Source organism: Arvicanthis niloticus, chromosome 18 (genome assembly GCF_011762505.2).
Source record: "Arvicanthis niloticus isolate mArvNil1 chromosome 18, mArvNil1.pat.X, whole genome shotgun sequence".
NCBI classification, from domain to species: Eukaryota; Metazoa; Chordata; class Mammalia; order Rodentia; family Muridae; genus Arvicanthis; species Arvicanthis niloticus.
In genome coordinates, this window is record NC_047675.1 from 20,681,679 (window position 1) to 20,707,818 (window position 26,140).

Genomic DNA, 26,140 nt, shown 5'->3' on the forward strand with positions numbered 1-26,140 from the left:
TTGATCTAAAAAATAACATTTATTGTCCAAACTGAGAAACAATAATTCATCTCCTTTGCCTCTGCCCATCACTATGACAAAATTCTCCATCTTCTCAAAAAGTTATCTTTGACCAAGAAACATCTTCTGTGAAGTATCCTCGTCTTGACTCTGTTGGTCTCCTGAGGCTGGCAGAGCTCCCCAGTCATAGCTCAGTGTGTTCTGTCTGTGGTGGTTTCTTGGTCCTAAGCTCAGTCCAGAAAGCCACTTCCTCCCCTTTCAGTCTCTGGGCTTGCTGGGTGGTGGCTCCAATCTGCAGATACCCTTCCTTCTGGTCATACTCTGGCCACTGGGGTAGCCCCTGACCATTGGGATTCCTGGGAACAGAATAAAACAGAATGTCTTAAAGTTTCTGTGTCACTTCTGCACAACAAGGAATACAGAAGCACCATTGTCAGAACACTGTGACCACAGGTGGGATTTGATCACTTAAATTTTAAAATCTACCCCTTCCCAGGAGTTCCATCTTGCCCAAGGTCTTTGTACTAGACTCACCCATTTCGAGCAAAGTTGGCCCAGAATTTCATCATCATCTTGCTGAGGTTAATTTCCTCTTCTGAGGCACCCTCTATGGGAAATAAGATAAAAATATAACATGTAACATATAGTGTATAACATATAATATATATTAATATATATACACCTATATATATGAAATGCATTTTGAGTTGCTGTTATATATACGTATATGTCTATATGTATATACAATATATATTATATATTTATCATATATCTTATATTATATTTTATATATTATATATTTGCTATATGTTACATGTTATATGTTATATATTTGTTATCTATTATCATATATGATAATCATTAAATATCATTACATATCATATATCATTTAATAATATATAATTAGAGAAAAAAGAATCCTAAAACACATCTAATTGGTGTAGATGCCCAAGGTGCATCCTCAGCAGCCATTGAAGTGGGCCAAATCACATGAACTGCTGAGAGTTCAGGTATTAAAGAGGTTTATGAAAGAATTTCTTTAAATATTATATTATTAACTATAATATAAGTAAAACATAACTTTTAGATAAGTAAGTATGCATATAGACAGATTCATGCACATGACATCTGACCCATAGTCAGCAACAGCTTGACCTTATCCTAATTCACACTCTAATGTCATTTTAAATGGGAAATCAAACAGTAGCATTTGTGTATTCAAGTGAGGGAACTTCAGTGACTCGTTTCTCTGAGTTATATTAGTGAACAACATCCTGATGCAAAGTATGACTCGCTGTCTCTGTGTATATATATACCTTTCCTCGTGTATGCTGGAGTGGGAGAAAGGGTGGGCACTTGACAGTTTAGCTCATTCCTGTTACTGTGAGTTGGGGAATGAAAATTAAGAGAGGAGAAATGTTCTCAAGGCCACTTCCGACTGGAATCACAAGAACACAGGGTTCAAAACACCATTACCTCTTAAAATTGGGGCACCAAAGACAGAAAAGATTTCATCTCCATGGTCTCCAATCACTGTCTCAGGTTTTAATTCTGATGAGAAGCTTGGGCTATACTGAAATTCATACATGTAGGTTGGGGCTCCAGCATCTGGGAAGACATGGATTCATATACATTTCATGTTATTAGGTATGTACTTGGATGGTATAAAGGTCTCTACCTGTGAAGGAACCTCTGGTCATCAGCAAAGCAGAACTCTTTCAGTGAATCACCTGTATGAGCTTGCAGCTGCTTAACAAGGGCAAGTGGAGGTAGAATGTGAGTCAGACATTCATGGACATAAAAGTTAATAAAGAAAATGCACCCCAAACCAAACCAGACAGGTGTTGATGGCAATGCACTTGTGCACAAGAAAATCCACAGTCTCCTGAGTGTCTTCCATTCAGACTGGCTTTGAGCATTCCCATGTTTTGCTCACTCATTTCCAGGAGTGCTAGGCAAATCCAAGTGCTTGCCTGAAAGTGTTTTTTATAATTGTTTAAATACTTAATAATGTTACATTTTAAAGTTAATTAGCTACTTAATTGTTTTAAGTTAACATAAGAGTAATGGGTTTCATTGCTATGTTCACTCCTATGTATACATATTGTGTTTGATTCATTTCTTTCCCCCACTGCCCAACTTCATATCCATTCTACCTCCTTGCTTATCCTCTTCCTTCTGACAATACCCTTTATTCTACTTTTAGGACACATGTATAATATCATCCTCTTCCTTATTTCCTCTCCCTTAACACCTTCTCTTTTATCCTTGTTTTTATTTTTATCTAGTTTCTCCCCACATGCACACATACATAAAAATTTAAATCTAGGTTCCCACATATGGGGGCAATATACACCATATTTGTCTCCTATGTCAACTTTATTTTACTTAACCTGATTTTCTGTTTCACCTATTTTCTTGAAAATATCTTAACTATGTTTTCTTCATAAACTTTCATTGTGGATATACCACATTTTATTTACCCCATTTATCCATTTTTGAATATCTAGGCTAGTTCTACTTCTTTTCTGTCAACGGTGTGGTAACAAACATGGTTTTGCAGGGATCTCTTTGGTAGAAGTTATTAAAATTTAAATATATGCAGAGAAGGAATAATCAGTCTTTCATGTCTCAGAAATACCATAGTATGTAAGGATGTCATTCATAATGGAGAAATAAACAAAGAGATACATGTGGGAATTAAGCATCTATAGACATGTCTTATAGAAATTAGTAAAGTTTTTTAAGGTGATGTAAAAAGATATTAATGAGCAACATGAAACCTGTTGGCACAAATGTCAAAGCTTTAAATAGAATCTGGGATACTCTAGAGCTGTAACAATCATGCGTGCGGCAAGTGGATTCCAAGTCCTAACATTAAAAGATAAAAATAGCACTAACAATAATAGTTAAAACAAATAATCTATGGCTGAAATAAATTGTCCTTACAAAATGATATGAGTTCTGACATAAAAGACATGAAGTGTGTGGTGTGAGTACAGGAACTAGAACAAACTAAGCCTAACGCTAGAGAAGGGAGCAAATGAAGGTCAGACAAAGATTACGTGTTAATGGCAGAATGCTCACCCAGAATGTCTGGGGTACTGAGTTAAATAACCAGAAAGGCATGGACAGAGAGAAACAGATTTGTGAGAGTATGGGGTTTAAAAGTTTTGGTTTGTATTTATTAGGATAAAAAATATTGGCAAAGTTTAACTAGATTCATGCCCCCCGCCACCCAAAAACGTCAGAGGAGAATAAAATAGAGAAAATCATAAATGAAAGAGACCTTACACCAGATGCCATGAGAACTCAACGAATCATGAGATATTATTGCAAATAACTGTAAGAACATAGGTTGGGTCACCAGGAAGAAGCAGGTGAGCTATTAGTTCAATAAAGACTACTAAAGCTGAACTAAGGAGAAACAGACAATCTGGAGATTAATGATAAATGAACTTGGGATAGTGAATAAAGTTTTCCATTGAAGAAAAGTGATGACTTCCCCCAAAGGATAGTTACAAATATTTAAAGAATGGAGAACCAAATATCTCAAATTCTCACCAAATTTATTCAAAAAATCAACAGAACATTGCCAGTTTCATTCCCAGGAAGACATAATAAAACAGATTTAAAAATAAGACAAGACACTACAAGAAAAGAAGATTATACCAAGGTCCTTAATAAACATAGATGGTAAAATACTTGACAGAATACCAACAAACCAGTTTAGCAACATATTGGAATGATAATTTACTATGGTCAAACAGGACTTACACTTATGATACATACCAGTTTAACATACATGGGAACTGTGCTATATCATGTTACAGATAGACAAAGGGGCAGAGGGACAAAAACATTCACCTTGTTACATGCAAAAAAAATTGATAAAATTCAACTTTCATAATAAAATGTTAACCAAATAAGAGAGAGATGGAGTTTATTTTAACATAATAAGGCAATATATAAGACTCCCAGTGCCAACATTGTCTACAACAAGAAAAGAATTTTTCTCTAAAACTTGAAACAAGATAAAGATTATCTTGCACATGCCTCTGATTCAGCACGGGGCTGGAAGTCTAATTCAACCATTGATGAAAAAAAAAAAAAAAAAAAGAAAGCATCCAAATTGAAAAGCTGTGTGTGCAACACTGTTCATGGACAGCACGTTTCTACAGTAGAAACCCTATAGACTCCCAAAGTATTTACAAATAATAAGTAAATGGGGTGAAATTAAAGCAGAGGAAAGAAATCAGCAAACAAACGTCAAACAGCATTTCCACATATTAAACATAAATGTGTCACTAGGGGCAAGTCCTTGGAAATATAGCTTGACTGACCACATCCTGAATCTTTCTTTCTCTTTACTTCTTGTGTGCCATGAAATGAACACTCATGCTCCACTATGCTCCACAAAATGATATTGAGTCTCACCTCAACCTCAAGGACATAACAGTAGAGTCTACTCATCACACACTGAAACCTTGACCCAAATAAGTCTCTCTTCCCTCATCATGTTTATGTTAGTCATTTTGTCTGGGCAAAGACCTGACTTCTATGTCCATTACTGGTAACACTAGGAGACCTTTTGCCTCAAGGTTTTCCCTGGTCACTATAAACTATTTTTTCCATGTGTGCAGCAGATCAAAGCACACCAATGACGAGTGAGCAGTGGTAGGTGAGTATCTCCCCCATTGCTCAGATAGAATAACCCTAAGTAAGACCTATCATCTGATTACTCTCAGAGTGCCCCAGCATCAAATGCACAGAGGGCATGTGCTTAGCAGTGTGCATCATTGTTTGGCCTCCATCTCCATCCTGTCCACTCCTCATCTCCATCGGTGACCTTTCCTGGGATCAACTCATCAATTAACTGCTCACATTTACATTCTGCCATTGGAGTCCACTACTTACAAGAACTGAGCAGAACAGAGCCCTTCCTGAACCAAAACTCCAAGGCCTTTACCACAAAACTCTTTCATCTGTCTATCCTAGGAGGTGAAATATTTAGAGATCAGAGTTGGTAGGTCTTTAGCTGCCATCCAACATGTTGGACTCACCTCTATGTCCACGAGACATGATCACAGATGGTACACCAAACATTACATCCCCAATCAATTGTAGGAGCAAGACTCTGTTTTTGAGGGGATCATCTGTGCCTCTTGAATATTTCTCAATGAGAACTGGAATTCCATCCTCTGGTATGTTCTGAAATGGATTAAGAAAGTGACCACCTCCAACTCAGCAGTGGTTTGTTTGTTTGTTTGTTTGTTTGTTTGTTTTTCTAGCCAATCGAGGTTTGGTTAATTGTGAGATTTCTGGGTCCCATATAAATCCTTCCTGAGGTGATAGAATCAGAAAGTTGGAAAAAATATACAGATCCACAGTGTCAGTCTTTTCTGAAATTGAAATGCTCTATAATCTGGGCCAACCCCTCAGCCAATTACCAGAAAATCACAAGATGCTTACAAAGAAATAAGCCACCTTCCTCAGGAGCAGTGAGACCACCTTCTTGTCCAGTTTTACATCAGTTGGTGGAAATTCCATTATCTGTTTTTAAAAAGAGTTAAGTATTTGTGAGTCCTCAGGTATTAACAGGAATAGACAACCAGGAACGCCATCCTACCCACTGTGGGATATAGGCTCTAGTTGCTCAGCAGTAGATATGACTCTCCCATGAGTTTGATAAAAATCTATATATAAATTCAAGAAAATAAATATAGGCATCTGGGTACCTATTTATCAGGCTAGGGCAATACTGTTCCTCTGAGCAGTGGAAGAACATTTATTTAGACAAAGGTATAGTAGAAGCAGAGAGCTTAAAGATAGAGGAACAAACTGAGTTTTTACAAACTCTGCTGAGTTAAGAAAGTTACCCTTACAACCATTATGGCCAGGTTCTTTGATGATATCTGAAATCCTCCAGTAAGAGCCACAAAACTCTCTGCATGCACTGACACCATCCAAGTCTCTACTCTCAGAGTCCTGGATTCAGCATTTTTTCAGCAACTTAAGGCACCACAAAACCCTTCTATGCCTGCCTAATAGAGCCCAATGCTTTCGAACAAAACTACATGTTCTCCAGGGGAAATCCACTGATGGGAAGACTTGCCCCTGACGCTTCTCTTACGTAAGTCACTATAGAAAGCAGCAATTATATACCATCAACCCACCATTGTTGTCAGAGACTTGAGTTCAGGTCATGTTTGGTCTTTCCCTCCCTGCCACTGTATCCCTGAGTCAAACCTGCCTTGCTGTATAACCATTTAGGGCTTTTTCTATGTCTACCTCCTACATTTCTGTTTTAACCACTCTAAGTGATATCTATAATCTTTAAAGAAGAAAACTTCTTCTTGCCTATTAGAAATAAATGTGAACTCAGTTATAGCACTTTTCTGAACACTGGCCCTGAGGCAATGAAAGCACCCTTGAGACTTAAGAGGCCAAGCACAAGTGGATCTTTGTGTGCCCCAGCCTGATGCTCCTGAATTCTTAACTCCTTTTTTAATTTATTTGGTTATTTCATCTACACAATTGTTATCTCTACAGTACAACCAGCCTTGGGAATTCCAAGATTCATTAAGGAAAAAGCAAGGGAAACACATTCCCAGGCCTCCATTTCAATGGAGATACGTGGTGTCCAAGAATGTTTCTATCAAAGAATCACTCATACTAATAGGGACAGCTGTCCTAGATACCAAGCATGGCTTGAACAAAGAACTCATGAGTGCACAGGCTGGATGAATGATTGGTAGAGGGGGAAGGTCATCTGTCTAACAGTTCTGTTTATGATCACCGTTGGCAGAATCCAACCAAACTCTTGTTTGTTGATTCCCACGATGTAGGACACTGTGTTGAAGTTCTTCTCAGCCAGGATCTTTTCTGGTGCCTTTGACAGCACCTCTCCATCAAGCACAGTGGGCATGAAAGGATAGTTCTGGGAAACAGAGCAGCCCAGTGTCAGAAATTATCCACATCTCCTGCTATGCTTGTCTAGGTGGGCAGCTCAAACATAGACCCCATGACTGTGACTAGAACATTGACCTTCATGGCTATGTTCACAGTGACCACAGAAACAAGGGTCATTATAAGGAAGCTAAATGCCTAGAGTCACAAAGATCTGATTAAGAGCATCTGTCTGTAGCAAAGTAATGGTACCAAAGAAGGGGTAGGGAGATCCTGAACTCAAATTAAACATGTACCATAAATTTCAGTTTTAGCACATTACCTAGAATTAGTCCTCACTATTTCTTACAGTTAGGTTTGTAAGGTTGTAGTGAGTGTTGAATTAGTGAATCCCAAGTCACTGCTTCAGGGGAAATACATAATGCATTTACTCTGAGTCTCTTACCATAATAATGCCAACGTTCACATGCTATGTGTGAGCTCCTATTTAATGGCACATAAGTTTACAAAAAAGAATTAGTGGATATAAAAATCTATAGGACTTGCTATTCCTCCCTCTCTGGGCCACATAATGCTATGTTTCTTCAGCTTCACAATCATGCTCCATGCTATGATGATTTTTGAGTTGCCACCCTTATGTGAATTTTAAACATGTGAATCCACAAGTTTAGATGGCTCCTTACTTTTTCCCAAGTTTTATCACACACTGTAGGTACCACAAGACCACTCCCCAGAAAGGCCTTACCCTCAGATAGGCAAATATCATCCCCCACCTTTGGAGGCTATTTTAATAATTCTGGCTGTATGTAGGTTTAATTCCAGAATTATCTGAGCCATGAGTAGAGGAACATTTTAGAGTGGGCTTAGAAAGGTGTTTACACAGTAGGGCACATTGTACATCTGGCACACCTCTGACTTTCTTGTACTCCAAATATCTAACTTAATGGAGGCGCTATTATTTGTATCTTAAATATCTTCTAAAGGCCCATGTGTTGTAGTCTTGCTCTCCAGGTGGTGCTGCTTGTGGGAGGTGGGGTCTTTAGGAAATAGAGTCAAGTATAAAAGTTAAGGTTATTAGGAGTGTGAACTTGAAGCTGACCTTGGAATCCCATCCTTTCCCCCTTCCTACTTCTGTCACAAAGATGCAAGGCCAACTGACCATGGAAAGAAGCCTCAAAACAGCCCACCAAAACAAACTCTGCTCCTTAACCAGTTGCTTATCTAGAGTATTTATGATAGTAACAGAAAGTTGAATTATAGAGAAAGCAAGAATATTTTCCCTGTAAGTTTTTTCAGGCTTTTACATTTTACATGGTCTATCTTGTGTTCCTCAGGTTACGCCTCATACTGCTACAAGCCATGACAGGAAATGGTGGTGTGAGAAAGAGATAGTAAATTCAAGAAAGAAACGTCAAGGACCAAGTTGGGTAGCACACCTTTGATAGCATTAACTTCACCGTCTATTAGAACCATAGTCATTGGCACTGTCCACTTTGAGGGTGCTGAAGGCAATGGTGTGATGCCAAGTGCTTGAGTTACGGAGTCAGGAGCAACCTTCCTCCCTCTCTCTTTTTACAGTTTATAAAGCATCCAACAGTAATTCCTCTCAGCTATTCCTTTACCATCCTACTTCTCTGACATTTATAGAATTTGCCATGATCTTCGCCTATGTTGCCTCCTCTGAGAGACCTCCAAGTTTGTCTTTGCATCTCCTCTGTCCCTTCCATATAGTTGAAAAAAACACTTTCAAACTCACCATGTCATTGGTCCATACAGAGTACTCTGGACACCTCCCCGTTTACACTACACCACAACCCAAACCTCCCAGTGACCATTTCCCTTTGAGTCTCTGTTCCTCCCCAAACTCAAGCCTACTCTTCTCCTTATCACTCCTCCACACACTTTCTCCTGCAACAGGCCCCTTTACCTTTTTCTTCCTCCAGGTGTCATGACAGAGTGTTTCTTTCTTCCAGAGTTTGGCTCAGATGACCTCAGCTCTTGAAGCCATCCTCTGGACCTTGTCTACATGTAACCACTGGCCAATTCTGTCCCCATATTCCAATTTATCTTTTATCTGAGCCATGACCAAGACCCAAAATATAGTTCAATATTTTTTTCTATTTCACCCTCATCCTCCAGGATGAAATTCTCCAAGATGGACAGATATCTTGTCTATTTTCCCAGCACAAAATCATATCCTGCCACAGAATGAAAGGGACAAAAGTGTACGATGCTGCATAACTAATTTCTCCAGACCCTGGTCACTGCTAGGAGAAGGAGTGAGATAGGGAGGCCCTGTTGAAGCTTCCATGATATAAGATACTCTGTGATATTCTCAGGATTGACACCACAGGCTCCTCTCTAAAAGCCTCCTGAGTCCCCTTTCCCTCTGAGAGGGTTTTGGTACTCAAAAATGGCTCCTGAGGCTCTTAGTGATTAATCTCAGTCTTCTGATAGTGAAAAGTTCTAGTGTTGTCTCTTTTCACAGGGTCAATTTTTGAGCAAGAAATGCAAATGAGAAATAAATAGAGAATTCCTGATTTGTTCACTGACCTGGCAGTCAGGAGAGTAGAGACAACCATACCTCTGTTCTCCTTGGTTGTGTTAACTATCAAGTGAATTTCTGCTCTGCACCTCAAACAGCATACACAAGACAGCGTCTCATTGTTTCCACCAATGAGAATTCTACTAACTGTAGTTAATTAAAATTTATCACTCCAAGGTTGAAAATCTTAAAATATCCTTACCTTTTTGGTACCTCCTTGTACATCAAGCTTAAAAAAGTTCTGTGGAAACAAAGGCAGATTATGGTGGTCAACCTTCCTGATATAATGTCTGATCATTGGAACTTGGGCTGTGCTCCTAGTTCCTCTGTGGTTGACATAAGAGAATCCTACATTCTGTGCTTTCTGTATGTTACAAGGTGAAGCAAGATGAGGGGGGCACGGCAGCAGGAAGTCAACAGATCCTGGAACCCAGAGTCAGGGTCATTGGAGCTCTGGGTAAAATGTCTGCTTGCCTGTACCCGAATCTTCCCTCAACCATCCCAATAAGTGATCCCCCTTGGCAACAATGCCCCAATTTTCTGGAAAAAAAAGGTGAAGAGGATGCAGCAGCATGAAGTAGAGGTTTAGCTGGGTGTGGGATAAACTAGCAGGGTAGAATGAGCCTTCTATTCCTTTCCCAATTCTTTACTTTCACTTCATAAATTCAGGCATCTGAATGTGAGCTGAGTTACTGTATCCCTGAATGCAGCTGACAGTTCAAAATGAGTACATAACTGTTTCAGTCCAACAAAGTTTAAACCAAAATGATTGTTCAAGTGTTGGTGCTAGACAGTTTCTAAGCAGATACGATGTACATGTAGAGTGTTGTTAATTTTTCTCTTTCCGGAAGACACGCATGTTTCAATGGGAAGCCAAAAACAAAGAGTTCAGGAATAGAGTCTCAATAACATCTCCAGAGCAGACAGACCCAGCCATATACTAAGACATTATTTACTTTTGAGGATTCTGTTTCAGCTTATCCCTTTTCCTGCTCAGTGCTTCAGGGGGGAAAAAAGTACACTCTCACAAGAGAAAATTGTGTCTCCGATGACAGCCATTCCAGAACACACACGCACATGTACACACACACCAACAATTACAGAAAGACCATGAATATGAGAGAAAATAAGGGGAGAGTCTCAGGGGAGGGAAGATAAGGAAAATAAATAAATAAATAAATAAATAAATAAATAAATACAAAACTTTCTGTTGGCATCAATGACTGATACTGCTTCCAGTAAGTGAAAATAAAAGTAAACAAACAAACAAACCAGCAAATAAATAAATAAATAAATAAATAAATAAATACAAAGACTAGCCTTGGACACTTTAGAGTCAGATGGCAGCTTGTGTGCAAGCCTGTAGAGGAAGTTCACTAGACTACACACCCACCATTTTCTGTGCGACCTCTAAGAGCTCCTCCTCCGACTTCTGGCGCAGGCAGTGAACAACGATGGCAGATGTGGTGGTTTTACAGCCAGCAACAACAGCAATTTGCTGCAAGAGATAACAGGCAACTACCTATGTCAAGAGCAATGTCAGTACCTTCCACCGATACAGACAGGGGTCCTGCTCTGAGCACCATTTCTGAAGACAGAAAGGGTTTCCTGAAAACACTCTAAACCAGAAGATGTGGTTTCTGGGGCCCATGAATTGTTGCTTCTGTTACTAATTATAATTGTGATGCTATATATCAATGTATCACTTACTATCTCATCCTGTTCCCTTTTAACTTTAAAAATGAGTAAAATATTAAAATACATTATCTCAAGAGAAGCCAGGTACAGACAAGTGAAGAGCAAGAATCCATGATCCCACTGTCTAGCTCAGATCCACGCTCTCACTTCCTGGCCATTTGGCTTCAGTTTCCAGTGCCCACTGTACAGGAACTAATGCAGGCAGTGTGCTTCCAAGGATATACAGTCTCCACACATAACCTCTGCAGAACTGCAAGGATTCTTAATGTGATCTATAGGAAGATAGGTCAGATACCTTCAGAGTACAGCTAGCATGAACTCTGAAAAGCCCCTCCCATTCAATGAGTCTTATTTCAAGAATCCCTTGAGTTGAATCACATTAAGCAGAAAGCTTCCTCCCCCATCCCACCAGGCCCCAGGAAATCAGAGGGAAGGACACAGAAGTCATCCAGGGTGGAACTTACTTCAGTCACTGAACTGGCATTCTCCATAAACAAACCAGAAGTGAAGACCACACCACTCTGCGAAATGGCTCTATGGAAGAGGTTCTTGGCCAGAGGAGACAATGTCTAGCAGGAGAGAGAAGTGGAGGAAAGAATTTACACATACATGCCCCTTTTGTAATAATTATATAATTGTAATTACATAGTTAGAATAATTACATAAATTGTAATTACATAATTTCCCCCTTCCCAATCCTCCTTCCAACCATTCCTATGTACCACTCCCCCTTATGTTTCTCTCTCTCTCTCTCTCTCTCTCTCTCTCTCTCTCTCTCTCTCTCTCTCTCTCTCTCCCTCTCTCTGTGTGTGTCTGTCTATCTGTCCATCCATCTATCTGACTCTCTCAAATTCATGTCTTCTTTGTCTTTGCTTGTTGCAATTTAAAGCTGCTTCTATCTTCTCTCCTGCCTACACATTCACCTAGAGACTGCAATGCTCTGTGGAAATGAACCCACCTCATTTTTCCTTGCCTGCTTCTGAGCCTTTTCTTGGATCTTAGATTTCCACACAAAACCTCAGTGTAGTGGACCAGAGCATACACTAAGAAGCAAATCAGAACATACATGGCCAGGGCCATCATGATAATCAAAACTACCTGGAAGACAGTTTTAGCAACAGCTAGCCACAAATTCTGCCATAGAATTTCTATTACACAGACCTCATCCTAAGAAAGGGGGCCCTGATAGAAAGGGCTGAGGATATAGCTTATGGGACAACTAACAGCAAAATGAAAAAGAGAGGGGCAGGCAGGAAATAAAAGGGAGGGGGATGTGAAGTGACCAGAGGGACAGAAAGATATTTGATTAACATAGGACATTTTGTAATGAAAACAATATCCTTATATTAGGATATCAGGTAAATAAGCAATTTCTCATTTTAGTGTGGAAAAGTGAGCAATTATAGACCACAATGTTATGTAAGTGAGTAATGTTTTGGGGAGATATTTACATCACCTTACATTATTCAGGAACTGTAGGAAATGAATGTAATTAGATTATATAGAGTCAGAAAATAGAGACATGATAAGAACGATAGAGACAACAGATGATGAGGAAGGATTGATGGATCATAAATAGATGCATAGACCAATGGAGAGATGGTAGATTTACAGATAGATACTATACATAGGTGACATAGTTAGATATATAGATTTATTGGTTCTTAGATGCAGATAGATCATAGATGCATAGGTTGGTAGATTTGTGGATTGGTTGAGAGAGTAGGAAGACAGACAGACAGACAGACTGACTGACTAGAAATGGACACCTTCACTCTGTGAGTTATCAGTTAGTAGGGTCTTTACTGCCCCCAAAACTTTCTGTAGCTTTCCTTAGAATTTCCTTAAGTTCCACTCCCTACATCAGCAACACATTTAAAACTTCAAGCATCTGTGTCCCTCATTTCCTACCAGGTCTTGCCCATCTCCCTTCCACACATTTCTCTTCTCACCTACCTTCCAAGAAAAACCCATCCCTGTGCTCCAGAGTCAGGTGCCCTCCCTCTTGGGTATTGACAAGTCACGGGACCACTTCAGAGTTCCCTGCTGGCTTTCAGCACTTGAGTCATAGCATATAGATCTGTCTTGGAGTTTAGAAGCTACTTCTTCCTCTTTTGTGGTTTCTACTCAATTCTACTTCCAAAATAAGTGCCAAGTCTTAATGCTAAACGATTAGAAAGAACGGGGGAGGATCAACCAATTGAGAAGACTAGGATTGTCAGTTCCTGCAACTGAAATGCTTGTGGCTCTAGAACACAAAGTTGGACACTGAAATTTCTGGACACCAAAGTGTAAGTTTGGTCCTTAGCCCCTCACCATCTAGTGCATACTGAGTAGATTCCTGAACTCCTGCACTGAAAATAAAGATGCCTGTGGCCCTTGGAGATGGCTGGTCTTCAAGAGATTCCGTGGGTAAACTCACCGAATTCTAAGCATGGATTTTCAGAAACACTTACAAGAACAGAGACACTTTCACCTCCTGCTGACTCTCCAAAGATGGTCACAGAGCTTGGGTCGCCCCCAAAATTGGCAATGTTGTCCTGGATCCAATGCAGTGCAGCCACCTGGTCCAAGTGACCCCAGTTCCCCCTGCTGTGTTCATCCCCTGTGCTGAAAGAAAATAAAGGGGAGGTAAATAGAAAATCAAAGCTCCCAGGATTTCGATTGACTAGGGTTCCTCAGTGAAACTTCCAGAATTATGCTATGCTCTGATGCCTGACACAGAGGACTTCCCCTACCTCTCATTCCTACATTGATCTTTGTTGGGCTCTGAATATTTCTTTTAGCAACTATGTACTAAGTATCTATCATCCATCTGATTGTACTTCTGGGAAACAAAGAGACAAACTCCAACTACATTCATTTTACACTGCAGACCACAAACCAACAGATTCGGAGGGTACATCATGCCACTAAAAAAAAAAAAAAAAAAAAAAAAAAAAAAAAAAAAAAAGTCAGAAAGAAAAAGACAAAAGCAAAAAGCAAAGTCATGAGGTCATGAGTATTCATTTCTCAAGGCCAGTGAAGGCCTTAATGAGACAGTGGCATTTAGTATAGACCTAAATAAAATGAGTCTAGGCCTTATTGGTATCTAATGAGTGAACTTTGGGTTAGGAGAAGCATCATGTGCAAAAATGCCAAGGCTGTGTGAACAAGAGTATGAGGGTGTTGGCTGTGAAATGCAGGTAGGCCAGAGACCAGGAGCCCTGGATAGGGTTTCTGTATTGTTGCAAATAACATTGTGCAGAGGTCTAACATAACTCAGTTGTCTCTCAGAGCATTCAGACCCCTCTGTGGAACACTCTCATAGTGAATTTACAGGTTTATAAAATATAATCAGTTATAATAATAGGCCAGAGACTTGGAGTTCTGATTAGTAGAAGAGACTGCATGTTGCATGTGGGAGCAGGAGAAAAAGAGTTCGGTAACTTGCAAGGCCTTTGTCCGGAGCACCCAGGAAGTTGGAGCTTCCAGTAGCTATGCAGAGGACCTTATGGGAAACACCTAAGGTCTCTGCTGTGAGGAATAATTTTGACAAGGTGTTAGCTAAAGAGGAGTGCCTGGGGTTCAAAGGGGAGGTGAAGACTACAAACAGGGAACTCTGTTAAGTACTTCTGGGATCACTCTTGAAATTAGAAAAGAGGGATATATAACATATATTATAACATATATATAATATTATATATTGTTGCATATAATTATATTATATATTATTATATTTAATAATTATATTCTATATATTATCATATTATATATTATGTTATATATACTAACATATATTCCATATAGCCTGAAGGAAGAGAGTGGAAGGGCTGAGAAGCAACAACTAGAGAGAAAAGGAAGTGGCCAAAGCCAGAAATGGGTCCATCTCACAGACTAATTGTCTGTGGCTGGTGCAGATGAGCTACATGAGCGTGGAATGAGGACAGATAGAGGCCATGACTGGCCTTGAGAACAGCCTGGTGGTGTGGTCAGTTAGACACCCGCCTGCCACACGCTGGTACCGTGCCTGCCACAGAGGAATGAGGTGATCTGAGTCGTGCAGGTAAAAATGGGACGTGCACTTAACAGGCAGCAAGATGAAGAGGGAGTCTCACAACGTAAGCATCATTTCGGTGGCTGGAGTACACATCCTGAAAGGAAGCTGTGAAGGAAGTGGATGGGTGTGGCTGGAGAATGAAGTGGGATTCAAGAAAGAAAGAACTGGGAACCTTGTGAAGAAACTTAGCAAAGAATGAAGAATGACAGCATTAATGCTTTTTTGATGGTTTGGCCATGACTGATGAGATAAGGGTTCATGTGCTGGGCCCTTGGTCCCTAATGTAACAGAATTGTGCAGTGATAGAATATGTGGAAGGTCAGGCCCAGTGGAAGGTAGTTAGGTCATTGGGCACACTGGAATCTTTTGGTGATCCGTGTACTCAGAGAGGTGGGGTTACTTCTTCCTGAGGCAGTGAGATGGTGCCTGTGCTTATAGGTTTGTTTTTTTGTTTGTTTGTTTTTTTTGTTGTTGTTTTTTTTTTTGCCAACTTGATGCAAACTAGAGTCATCTGAGAAAAGGGAACCACGATTGACAAATGACCTCCATCTGATTGGCCCATAGGCAAGACCATGGAGGCATTGTCTTGATTAATGTCTGGTGGAGGGGGATGATCCCAGCCTACTGTTTGGGGATGGTTTTGTGCACAATATATTCAGATGCTGATTGATGTGCCCAGAGATCTGGTTGTAGTCTGGGCATTGTTAATGTCATGATTATTGGAACATCTCCTATATCAATGAGGTATAAAGACTGTTTGCCATCACCTCTGATTGGTTAATAAAGTGCTGATCAACCAATAGCTGGTCAGGAAAAGAGAATAGGACAGGACTTCCAATTCTAATCTTGGGGAGGAGAGTCCAAAGAAAAAAGAAGTTAGAGAGGGACAGAAAGAAGATGATGAACCTGGAAGTTTTACCATGAGGTCATAATGAGAGAGCAGCTATGAGGACACACATGAACCAGAGCAAGCCAGGACAAGACCAGATGGCAAGTAATGGGGCATGTGGTTGGGTAGTCGGCAGCCTAGTCATGTTACAATAGCCCAGAACCTGCCCAGCTCAGTGCTGGCAGCTTGTTAATAAAAATATAAGGTCTGTGTTTAATTTATTTGGAAGCTGAAACAGGCTAGAACAGGCATAGTAATGTCCTGTCATTATTCTGGGACAAGAGAAACCCCACCTAGAAGAATTACGTTTATTGTGGGTGGTCCTCTGATATATGAAAAGCAAGAGGAGTGTGCCTTGAAAGCAAGCCAGTAAGGAGCAGTTTTACAAGGTCTCTTTAGTTCTTTCCTTAAATTCCTGCCCTAACTTCCCTCAGTGATCAACTATGACTAGGATGTGTACTCCAAAAAGCCCTTTTTTTTCCCAAGCTGCTTTTGGTTATGATGTTTAACATAGCAATTAAAAGCTGCCAAGAGATTAACCTGCCCCTCCCTTCTCTGCAGTTTTTTGTCTTCTCATGTGCTTTCCTCTTTAGCTCACAGATTAAATTTCATTTCCTCCACTAATGCATTCTAAGGTAGAGCTTTTCACCACTCAGCTCTGATGAAATGGCCCAGTCTTAAGCTTCGGGCCATCAGCATTATGAACTAAATAAATCTATCTTCTTTACCATCAACCAGTTTCAGGTATGCTGGCCATTTAGAAAAGACCAATGCAGGTCTAATAAGGGAAACTGGAAGGCCAAAAATTCCTACCTGAAGAATCCCCAGATGCCCAGGCGATACTGAATGGTCACCACTACCACATTTTCATGTGCTGAGAGGGCCCGTCCATCATAGGTAGATGCTCCGCCTACTACCAGTCCACCTCCATGGATCCACACCATCACCTGGACAGCAAGAAAAGAACCATCCTGTCATAGGAAGTAGAAAAAGCTCATATGTCCTCTGGCTTGGCTCTCTTAGCCATACCCTGACTGGGGGAAATCACCACTCGAAGGCAGTCTCTGTCCACACCTTTCCTAACTAGGCTCAGGGGGTGATCACAGTCATCATTTTCCACTTTTCCTATAGACCCCCTCCCTGTTCAGTGTCTATTCACGCCTTTCCAAAGGAAGGGCATTACCATGGGAAACAAAGGGATGTCATGTCCTCTCAAACAGCACACCATTCTGATGTCTAAAAATCAGCAAGGGGCAGTATTCAAATTTTACTCTCAGCTCTGATAATACTAATGTGCCTGAATGATGATTGTCTCAAGCTCCACACATCCTCAACGGGACCCCTTCCCAATGTTCTCTCTGTTTCATGTCCTCCCCATCCTACTAATTTCACATATACATCCTCCAGGAAGTCTTCAGTTCCATAAGTACCTGAATGCCTAGAACACACCAAGGACTGTGAGTCCACTGGAGGCCGAAGGGGCATACAATAGTTCTTGATGACTCTTGGATTTAATAAGCTCACATGTCATAGAACGGAGAGGAGATAAAGCTATAATGTATGACGTTAAATATTTTGTACGTTCATATAACGTTGCTAATAAAAAAAAAATAACACGAACTATTCAGCAAGACTGTGCTGAGCAATTTGAAATGATTATCTACAATGTAGCTCCCAGCCGCTCATGGCCACAACTCAATAACCTGGTGCTAGACATGAATTAGAACCCCTACAACTTTAAGGCACTAAGGAAGAGGAAGAATACAACTCCCTTCTCTTTGGTTCACTGCTGCTGCTGTTCTGCCTACTGAGCCAGGACTGGCTACACAGTCATCGCTGAGTGTTTACATTGAAAAACCCTATTTGAGGATGAGAAGCTGAGCAGGTAGACATGGTCACAGCAAGTGAAATGAAGAGCACGGATTCAAACCCAGACCTTGAGGTTGAAGCCCTGTGTGCATTGCTCGTGGGGTGACCTACTCCCATGTTCCCAGAGTTTCTATTTCTCCTCCTATAGGACTGATTCCATACATGGAAGGACTAAATCAAGCTCACCTTGAGTAAGGACTGAGTTCAACAGTGGGTGGGCAATTACATGTTCAAGATATTATGATGTGTGTGAGCATGCATGTGTACAGATCACATGACAAGCACCTGAAAGGCAAGGTTTTCTGTAATATTTCATGTTCCTATTTCCACTGTCAAGAGTCTGACTGCATAGACACACTGAGTTCATAGTAGAGACAAATGAATGAGCTGGAATGAGGCTTGTTCTCATTTCCTTGGGCAAACTAGGCATGTTTAGGAGCAAATACTGTTCTCAAGATCACAGCCTCTTCCTGCACTTCTGAGTCCTATCCTAGAAGATTCTGAGAGACTGGGTGGGTACTCACACCCTGTTTCAACTTCAAGAATCATCTCTTTTACAGTAGCTTGTCCCCAGGACTCTGCCCTGTAGCTGGCAGACTGCCCTACCCTGGCCTCCTCATTTCTGTGGGAAATGCTGACTCATTAGGCCACCAGCATGTGCCAAAGGCAACCAGGGAGGGGAAAGAGTTACATGCAATACAGTCACAGGTAGGCAGCAAAGGACATGAAAAGTGTTTATGAAATTGCTCCAGACTCTTCCCTCCACACTGCCATCACAGGACCATGAGAGTTTCCCCCAGCAGTGAAAATTATCTTAAGTAATGTGAGGAAAAAGGCGGCCCACATCTCCCTTGCCAGCCCCTGCCTAAGAGCACAGGTGTGAAGACCTAAGCTCTTGTCCTGTCACCCCTTCTGTGTGTCCTCTTCCCTACGTGAGCCTCAGTTTTCTTAACTATACAGAAAGGCTTGGGCTATTCATTTTTCTCTAAGATTGCTTCTACTACCAACTTTACTGTAAGTTGTGTCTTACCTGCTCTGAGATCAGATTCTAATATAATACCTGAAAGTAATTTTTTTTAGTAACATAAGAAATTATGGAGAAAACAAGATGCAGTTCTAGGCAGGCAGCAAGTCTGATGTCTTTGGGGAAGAGTGAAACAGAGAAACCTTTGGTGGGATGAACTCTTATATCAGTCTGACCATGGTGACCATGGTGCCCCTATGGAGCCCTGTGCCCAGATGCCTTTGTTGCCTTCTGGTTGCACAGAGATCTGGATACTGGAACATTAGTGGGCCCCTCACTTACTGGCAGCCTATTGGTATTCTTCATCAAGTCAACAGGAGTGTAAACATTCAGGTAGAGACAGTCTTCAGAAAACTGGAGATGAATTTTCTCCTTGCTGTTTGTTATAAGGTCATTGACCATCTGCCCGACCACTGCATCTTGGGAGCACCTTAGAAGGAGAAAGAAAACATCAGATGCTCATGTAAACCAAAGCTTGAAATGTCACCTTAAGCCCAGCATTGTACTTGGAGGCTTGCCCCTGTGAATGAAGCTGCTTTAACTGGACTGGATGATGTAAGTGCAATCAGTAAGAGGGTATCTAAAATATACTAGTGGGAATCCTAGGACTGTATCAGTCTCTTCATCCTGAAGATGGAGATAAGCTTGGTACCTTCCCTTTTCCAAAAAAAAAAAAGAAACAGCAAAGCTCTAAATGCCAGGATGAAGTTTCCAAGTGAAGCTAGAAAAGGTATGTCTATATTTCTATTATCTGGGGGCAGTCTTATGTCAATGAAAGCAAGGGATATAATACTCATATAAGTAATAATTCAAATATCAAAAAAGGGAAATTTTAACTTCACTACCATTTAATATTAAATTATATTTATTGTTGTTCTATTTATTATATTTTCATTCAAAGAAATAGCAATTCATAGCCGGGAAGTGGTGGCACACGCCTTTAATCCCAGCACTTGGGAGGTGGAGGCAGGTGGATTTCTGAGTTCGAGGCCAGCCTGGTCTACAGAGTGAGTTCCAGGACAGCCAGGGCTATACAGAGAAACCCTGTCTCGAAAAACAAAACAAACAAACAAACAAAAAAGAAATAGCAATTCATATATATATATATATATATATATATATATATATATATATATATTTGTTATTGATATATATATATCCAAATATTATATATATACATATATATATATATATATATATATCTTGTTTACTCAAAAGTCACAAATTACTAATTTTTAAATATATATATAGGTGTGTGTATGTGTGTGTGTATGTGTATATGTATGTACGTATCAGTGTGGGAGTATATACATTTGGGTAGGGGTGCCCACAGAGCCCAGAAGACAGCATTGCATGCTCTGGAGCTGGAGTTATAGCCAATTATGAACCGCCCAATGTGGGTGATGGGGAATAAATTCTGGTCTCTGAAAAGTTAGCAAGTGATCTTAATTGCTGAACCATCTCTCCAGTGCCCACAAAATATTCTTTAAATAAGTCCAGGTACTGGCAGATGCTTATAAATGAATGGCTTCATACATCCATGGAAGAAGCAGGTAGATGTGGATCTTTATGGAGAGACACTCAACAAAAAGCTCTTATTCATTCTTCAGAAATGTGTTTTCTTGGAAGTCATCAGTATGTGCAATTAATAACCACAAGGTGTTGATCATGGTGTTATTTATACTGTCAAGAACATCAAAAACAACTTAATGGCAACACATTAGAGAGTAAGTAGATAAATTTTAGTTCAGTGTTGAATTTGGGGCTGCTATCAGATGTCAGATGACAGTTAGTGACAGTGTGTTGTTGCCAGCACCAGTGAGCAAGGTGGCCACATATGCCATCCAAATATATGAACCATTTTTTTAGGAAACAGACAACAAACAGGTCAACAACTGGAAAATAAGGTCAATGCTATAATAACAGTTCTCTTGGCATAGGGATATTGCATATAGTTTTTGTTTGCTTAGTGTTGCTTCTGTGTGTTTCCTAACCTGTCTTTAGCACTCGTGTATTACATTTGAGATCAAAGCATTAATTTTTTTTATTTACAAAAGGAAAGAAGACAGCCAGAGGTAGAATCTTGGGTATCCTCAGACATCCTTACTTAGGAGAAATAACATCTGAACTGACATCTCTGAGTATCTTGAGTGCTCTGGGGGGAGGCCAGAAAGCCATATGGAACCATTGATCTCTTTTTTTGATGAGGATGATTGAGGCACACACACCATTGTTCAGGTTGTGTGTGGGCATCTAGACATATCTGAGAAAGGTTTTCCCTACTCCATTTCCCTATCAATTCTGAGCCAAGAAGAGAAAGCATTTAGATAGCACAGAAATATCTCTCTTCCTTATGCATCATAATCTAACATACCACATTTATTTGTTAATGTCTGTGCTTTCTTTTGCTTCTCCCTCATACTAAGACACAGCTCAATGATTCTAGGAGTCTTAGTTTGTTTTTTTTAATGTATCTTTATATTAGAGCATGCCTGGCTCACAACAGATGTTCAATGATGAGTGCTGAACAGAGGTCTCTAGAAAATTATAATGGTTCTGAAATGTTTCTTGGCGACTCCAGAACAATGTATAGTAGGTCAGAGAATTGTTTAAATTCCTTTCTGTATTGCTCAGATACAAATTTCCTCACAGAAAGAGGTCCCAAACCATCCCAGTGGCTTACATAGGAGGGTAGGAGGTGGTGTTCTTCACGAAGCTCCAGGGTTCTGCAGGCTGTGGTGGAGCAAACCTCAGGGATCCAAGAGGGGGCTTGGCAAAAGGGACTCCCAGGAAGACGGCCACAGGCTGTTCAAATCCTTTTATGCTGATATACTTCCCCTGGACTTTGCCTTGAGTGGTGTCCACCACAGGTGGTGAGGATGGATGCCCTGCTGGATAAAGACAGGACACATAAATTCATCAGAAGGGAAAGGTCAGACCTGTTTTCTAAGTGGATTTGGACACTTTTAAGATATGGCATGGAATAAGTCACTTGAATTTTTATAGGACTCATTTGCTTCTGACATAAGAAAGAAAGTGCCCTTATCTCAGAGCACCTAATGAAAAAGTAATCTGAAATTGGAGCTACCAAAGCATCTGGCCAAAAGTCATTGTAAAAAGAGAATAGACTGAAATATACAGGACCTTTGTTTGCCTCTTAGAAGGCTTCAGAAACTCTTATCCAATAAGATCCTGGACAGAGATACACACACTGGGTGAGAGAGCAAACAAGAAGTTATTCCTTCTATCAGAGTGGTCGGCCAAATGCTGAGATGAAAGAGGTGTATCCTCTTAGGAGAACCAGGATGATGTCATGGGAGTTGGAAGAAAGAGGGAGGCCTTCTGATTGGTGCTACTAGGGTAGAACTGGCACTTGATGTAAGTTAAAAGAGATGAAAGGCTGGGAAATAACTACACAAGAATAAATAAAAGTAAGACAAGACAACACAGGGCATGACTGAGAAGGAAGGGCGGCATATGACTTCTGGCAGAGAAACTGCACAGGAAGGGTAAGATAATCTAGGATGAGCAGGTACAAGTCAGGGATGAGGGGGACATTAGCTTTCGTGCCATGAAGTAGTATGCAACAGGAACAGTTTTGGTCCCAAGAACACAATGATCTTCTAAAATATCCTGGTGACTCCTGTGATGTCAACTAAATGTAAAAAGACTGGATGTCAAGCTCGGTCTGAACCATTGACTCCATTCTTGCAAAGCAGGCAATCTTTCCTCATCTTCTTGAAGCTTCCGTGTCTGTCTTCCTTCTACCTGCTTTGGGATCTGAGGGGACTGACATGGTCCTTCTTCAAGAGGTAGAAGAACATTCATATACTTCCCCATCGCAATCCTGATGTTTCATTGTTTGGTTAATAGTCATGTTGTCAGAGTATTGCTCATAAGACATGGTTCCTCTTGTCTTCACATTGTTTCCGTTTAGACACAGATGATGCGGGTGAAAAACTCCTTAAAAGTATGTACCCAAAAGAAAATTCCAGATTTATCACATAGAAAAATAGTCTGTGGCCCTAGAGAGTCTTCACAGTAAATTACCTTATAAAATAGTATTTATGACATAGGGTTTCAATAGCCAACTCTATAATTTGTACATTTTGGTTGTCTTTTTTTCTGTTCTAATTATTGTAACTGAAACCAAATGAAGATTTTTGTAGAGATGTACATTTGATATCAGATTTATAAAGTTTTGATTTAATGACCTTTAACTGATAATGTGTGTTTCGTTTTGTTTGTTTGTTTGTTTGTTTGTTTGTTTGTTGTTTTCGAGACAGGTTTCTCTGTATAGCCCTGGTTGTCCTGGAATTCACTCAGGCCGGCCTTGAACTCAGAAATCCACCTGCCTCTGCCATCCAAGTGCTGGGATTAAAGGTGTGTGCCACCACTGCCCAGCTGATAATGTGTGTTTTTAAGGTGATCAGATTATCAGGACTAACCTCATTCAAGTCTGAGATGAGTTTTATAGAGAAAAGATCCATTAATATTGGAAACTCTTGAGACAGGAGGTGAAAATGAACAGACAGCCAAAGATAAAAACCAGGCATGACTACAGATTAGAGTGAGAATAGTGTAAGAGTGAAGTCAGGAAGACATGCACCATGGAAGCCTGGGCTGTACAAGAGGAGGAATTAACAAGATTGTTGAGTGTCTAGTTACAAATCACTTAGGTATGGGATGTATTAGTTAAGTAATGAACTTTCCTCCATTAGCAGCCAGAGTTAAGTGTGTTTACTTTATATAATGAGGAAGGGAGACAAGAATGCTACCAACAGTTGATACCAGTTACATTATATGGAATGCTCAAATATTGGACAAATCAGGTTTGCCAGATTCATATTCCAGTGCTTTTAATACTTCCCAAAGTCTTGCTAGGTGACTGTTAATATGCACATTTAACAGATGGACCAAAGATATTTGGAAGAATGAATCTCCAAAGAATGGAAATGGGGTAGTGTTGCCAGGGCAGCAAGCAGGGATATGTTCTCCATATCCCTTATAGTTGTTTACACTCAGTTCTAGGCAATTCCTTTCCTATATATACAAGAAATACAGACTCAAGAAAGGATGAGGATGTCAGGTCCCTGATGGCTGTGTACTTGCTCTGGATTCATGAGCCAGAGGTAGACCAGAACATGAATTTCCAGAAAACCTTGGGGAGGGTACGTGTTCTTGTGAGCCTAATTTCCCAGCTGATGAAAGGGAAAGATTATATGTTGAGACTCAATATTATACTATATGTTAACCATGAACTTAATCTTTGTGCCTGATGCCGTGACTTATAAGACCCCATTTCCCTGTAGGAACCACCATTCTTAAGATCCATCAGGTCTGTGTCAGCACCCTAACCACTTTCTTCTCATAGCATGGACCACTTTCTCTGCTGTTATCACCTAGAACCTTACACCATACAGTCAAAGTAGACAATGTTACCTGGATTCCCTTGCAACTCACACAAATCCTATATCTACATATGCTGCCTCACCTCTTTGCTCAGAATAGATCCTAAAGGGCAATTTCCTAAGACTCTCTACTCTTGTGTCTCCTTACTGAGCCTGGTGCTTCTTCTTTGCCTCTCCCCTAGTTCTGTATCCCTTACCTTAGGAAACTCTAATAATAAATGCCTTTCAAATGGTCATTAGATCCTGATGTGTTGACCTGACCATATCTCAAATCTTCTTTTAACCCACTCCATTTGAAGTCAATTCCTATTTACACTTTCTTGGTTATGCTTCCTCTCAAGCAACGACCACCCTATGCCTATGCACTCTAGAAACAAAAACCCATTAACTCCTCCCTACAGTCCAGTAAAGGAAGAAAACCGAGATGTCCTTGCTGCTCTGTGTGAGGCATTGGGTTGTCTCCTTGCCTTCTGCACCATCCTGCAGTGCTGGGTCTCAGTTATCCTCTCCTGATCCAGAATGTCCAGTCCCTGGGAAATTACCAAGGTCAAAAGAGTGAAAGCCTTGTAGAATTAGATCTATCTTGCCTTTGTTCTCCACACATCTCTGTCTACCTCTGCCTAGAGCAAGTATTTTGACTTCTCTTGGAAAGAACTCACCCAATGCCATGGCTGACAGGGACAGCAGAATCAAAGTGTAGAGGCACATCATGGAAAAACAGATTTGCAGTAGAGTGGAGTCTTCAATTCTGATCTCTAATAAAGGAGAATAATACTGGTCCCACCTCTTTGCTGAGGACCCACCCAGTTATCTTGCCCACTAAGCACAATTATAAAACCCATGATGACAGAAATCCCTCCCTCTTCTAAGAAGTTCCCCAGGCTTTCCGTGGGATCCCTAAGCTACATCTCCTCACAGATTTTACCTGGCTTAACTTGGTTCACACGCCCACATTTTGCCCTCTTTTATTTGAACAGCCATGACTCAAATCTCAGATTACAGACAACTGGAAACTAATCCAACACTTTTTCTTCACAAATTTTTCTCTGCCACACATTCTCACCTCTGTGCTCTGTGAGCCTCCCAAAGACTGACAGACACTTTTAGACAGAGTGATGAAGCCTTGATTGGGGAATCCTTGTGATAAATTAGGAATTGGTGAAATCCCACAGCCTCACAACTGCTCATCACAGAATTTAGAACACATCCCTTAGCTCCTGTGGGCTGACATTCCTAGCCTTTTTCAAGTTTGGTAGTAATCTTAAATTTCATCCAGCCTCCTTAGTGGAGTCTAAATTAGTTTTGCAATAATCCTGCCAAATGGCTCTGCCTGGTTTCACACACAACTAAGGTCAGGGAACTCACTAGCCTTTTCATTTAGATACAGAATACCTTGACATCACATGAACAGCATTTCCCTGAATCCTTGGCTCTTGTTATCTGTCTGTCCATTGTTTTCATATACACTTCGGTTACCAAAATGAGTGGCCCTTGAAAGCTGTTGTAGATGGGAAGATGATTCCAAGGCACAGACCCTTTTCTCAAGAAACCTTCTGAATAGAAGACAAAACATATGAAAAGCTGAGAGACTGCAGTGCATGTAAAAGATCCAACATAGAGGGAAGAGGGATACAGCATGAGGGTACCCCAGGGAAGGGCTCCTTTACAAAGTGTTGATGATGCAAAACAATGACTCAGGTCCTCTTTAATGATGTTTCCAATTGCCTTATAGGAGAGATTTACTTTAAACACCCTG

At 40.5% G+C, this 26,140-nt stretch overlaps 1 protein-coding gene across 3 annotated transcripts; it reads right to left on the bottom strand.

Moving 5' to 3' along the window:
- Nucleotides 1–25,254, bottom strand: LOC117723036 (carboxylesterase 1E-like). Of its 3 annotated transcripts, none has more exons than XM_034522399.2 (14): nt 25,044–25,253; nt 21,657–21,861; nt 19,256–19,403; nt 16,894–17,027; nt 13,609–13,762; nt 11,617–11,721; nt 10,848–10,952; nt 9,657–9,695; nt 6,800–6,940; nt 5,473–5,553; nt 5,064–5,211; nt 1,477–1,608; nt 535–607; nt 1–356 (listed from the first exon to the last, which is right to left on the bottom strand). In XM_034522399.2, exons 1-14 carry the CDS (start codon nt 25,093–25,095, stop codon nt 185–187), a joined length of 1,689 nt encoding a protein of 562 aa, XP_034378290.2. In that variant the 5' UTR covers nt 25,096–25,253; the 3' UTR covers nt 1–184. The 3 variants fall into 3 exon arrangements, with proteins under 3 accessions (XP_034378290.2, XP_034378289.2, XP_076771740.1); XM_034522398.2 differs by having other exon boundaries at nt 21,657–21,864; nt 25,044–25,251; XM_076915625.1 differs by lacking the exon at nt 6,800–6,940 and having other exon boundaries at nt 21,657–21,864; nt 25,044–25,254.
- Nucleotides 25,255–26,140: the final 886 nt, after the last annotated feature.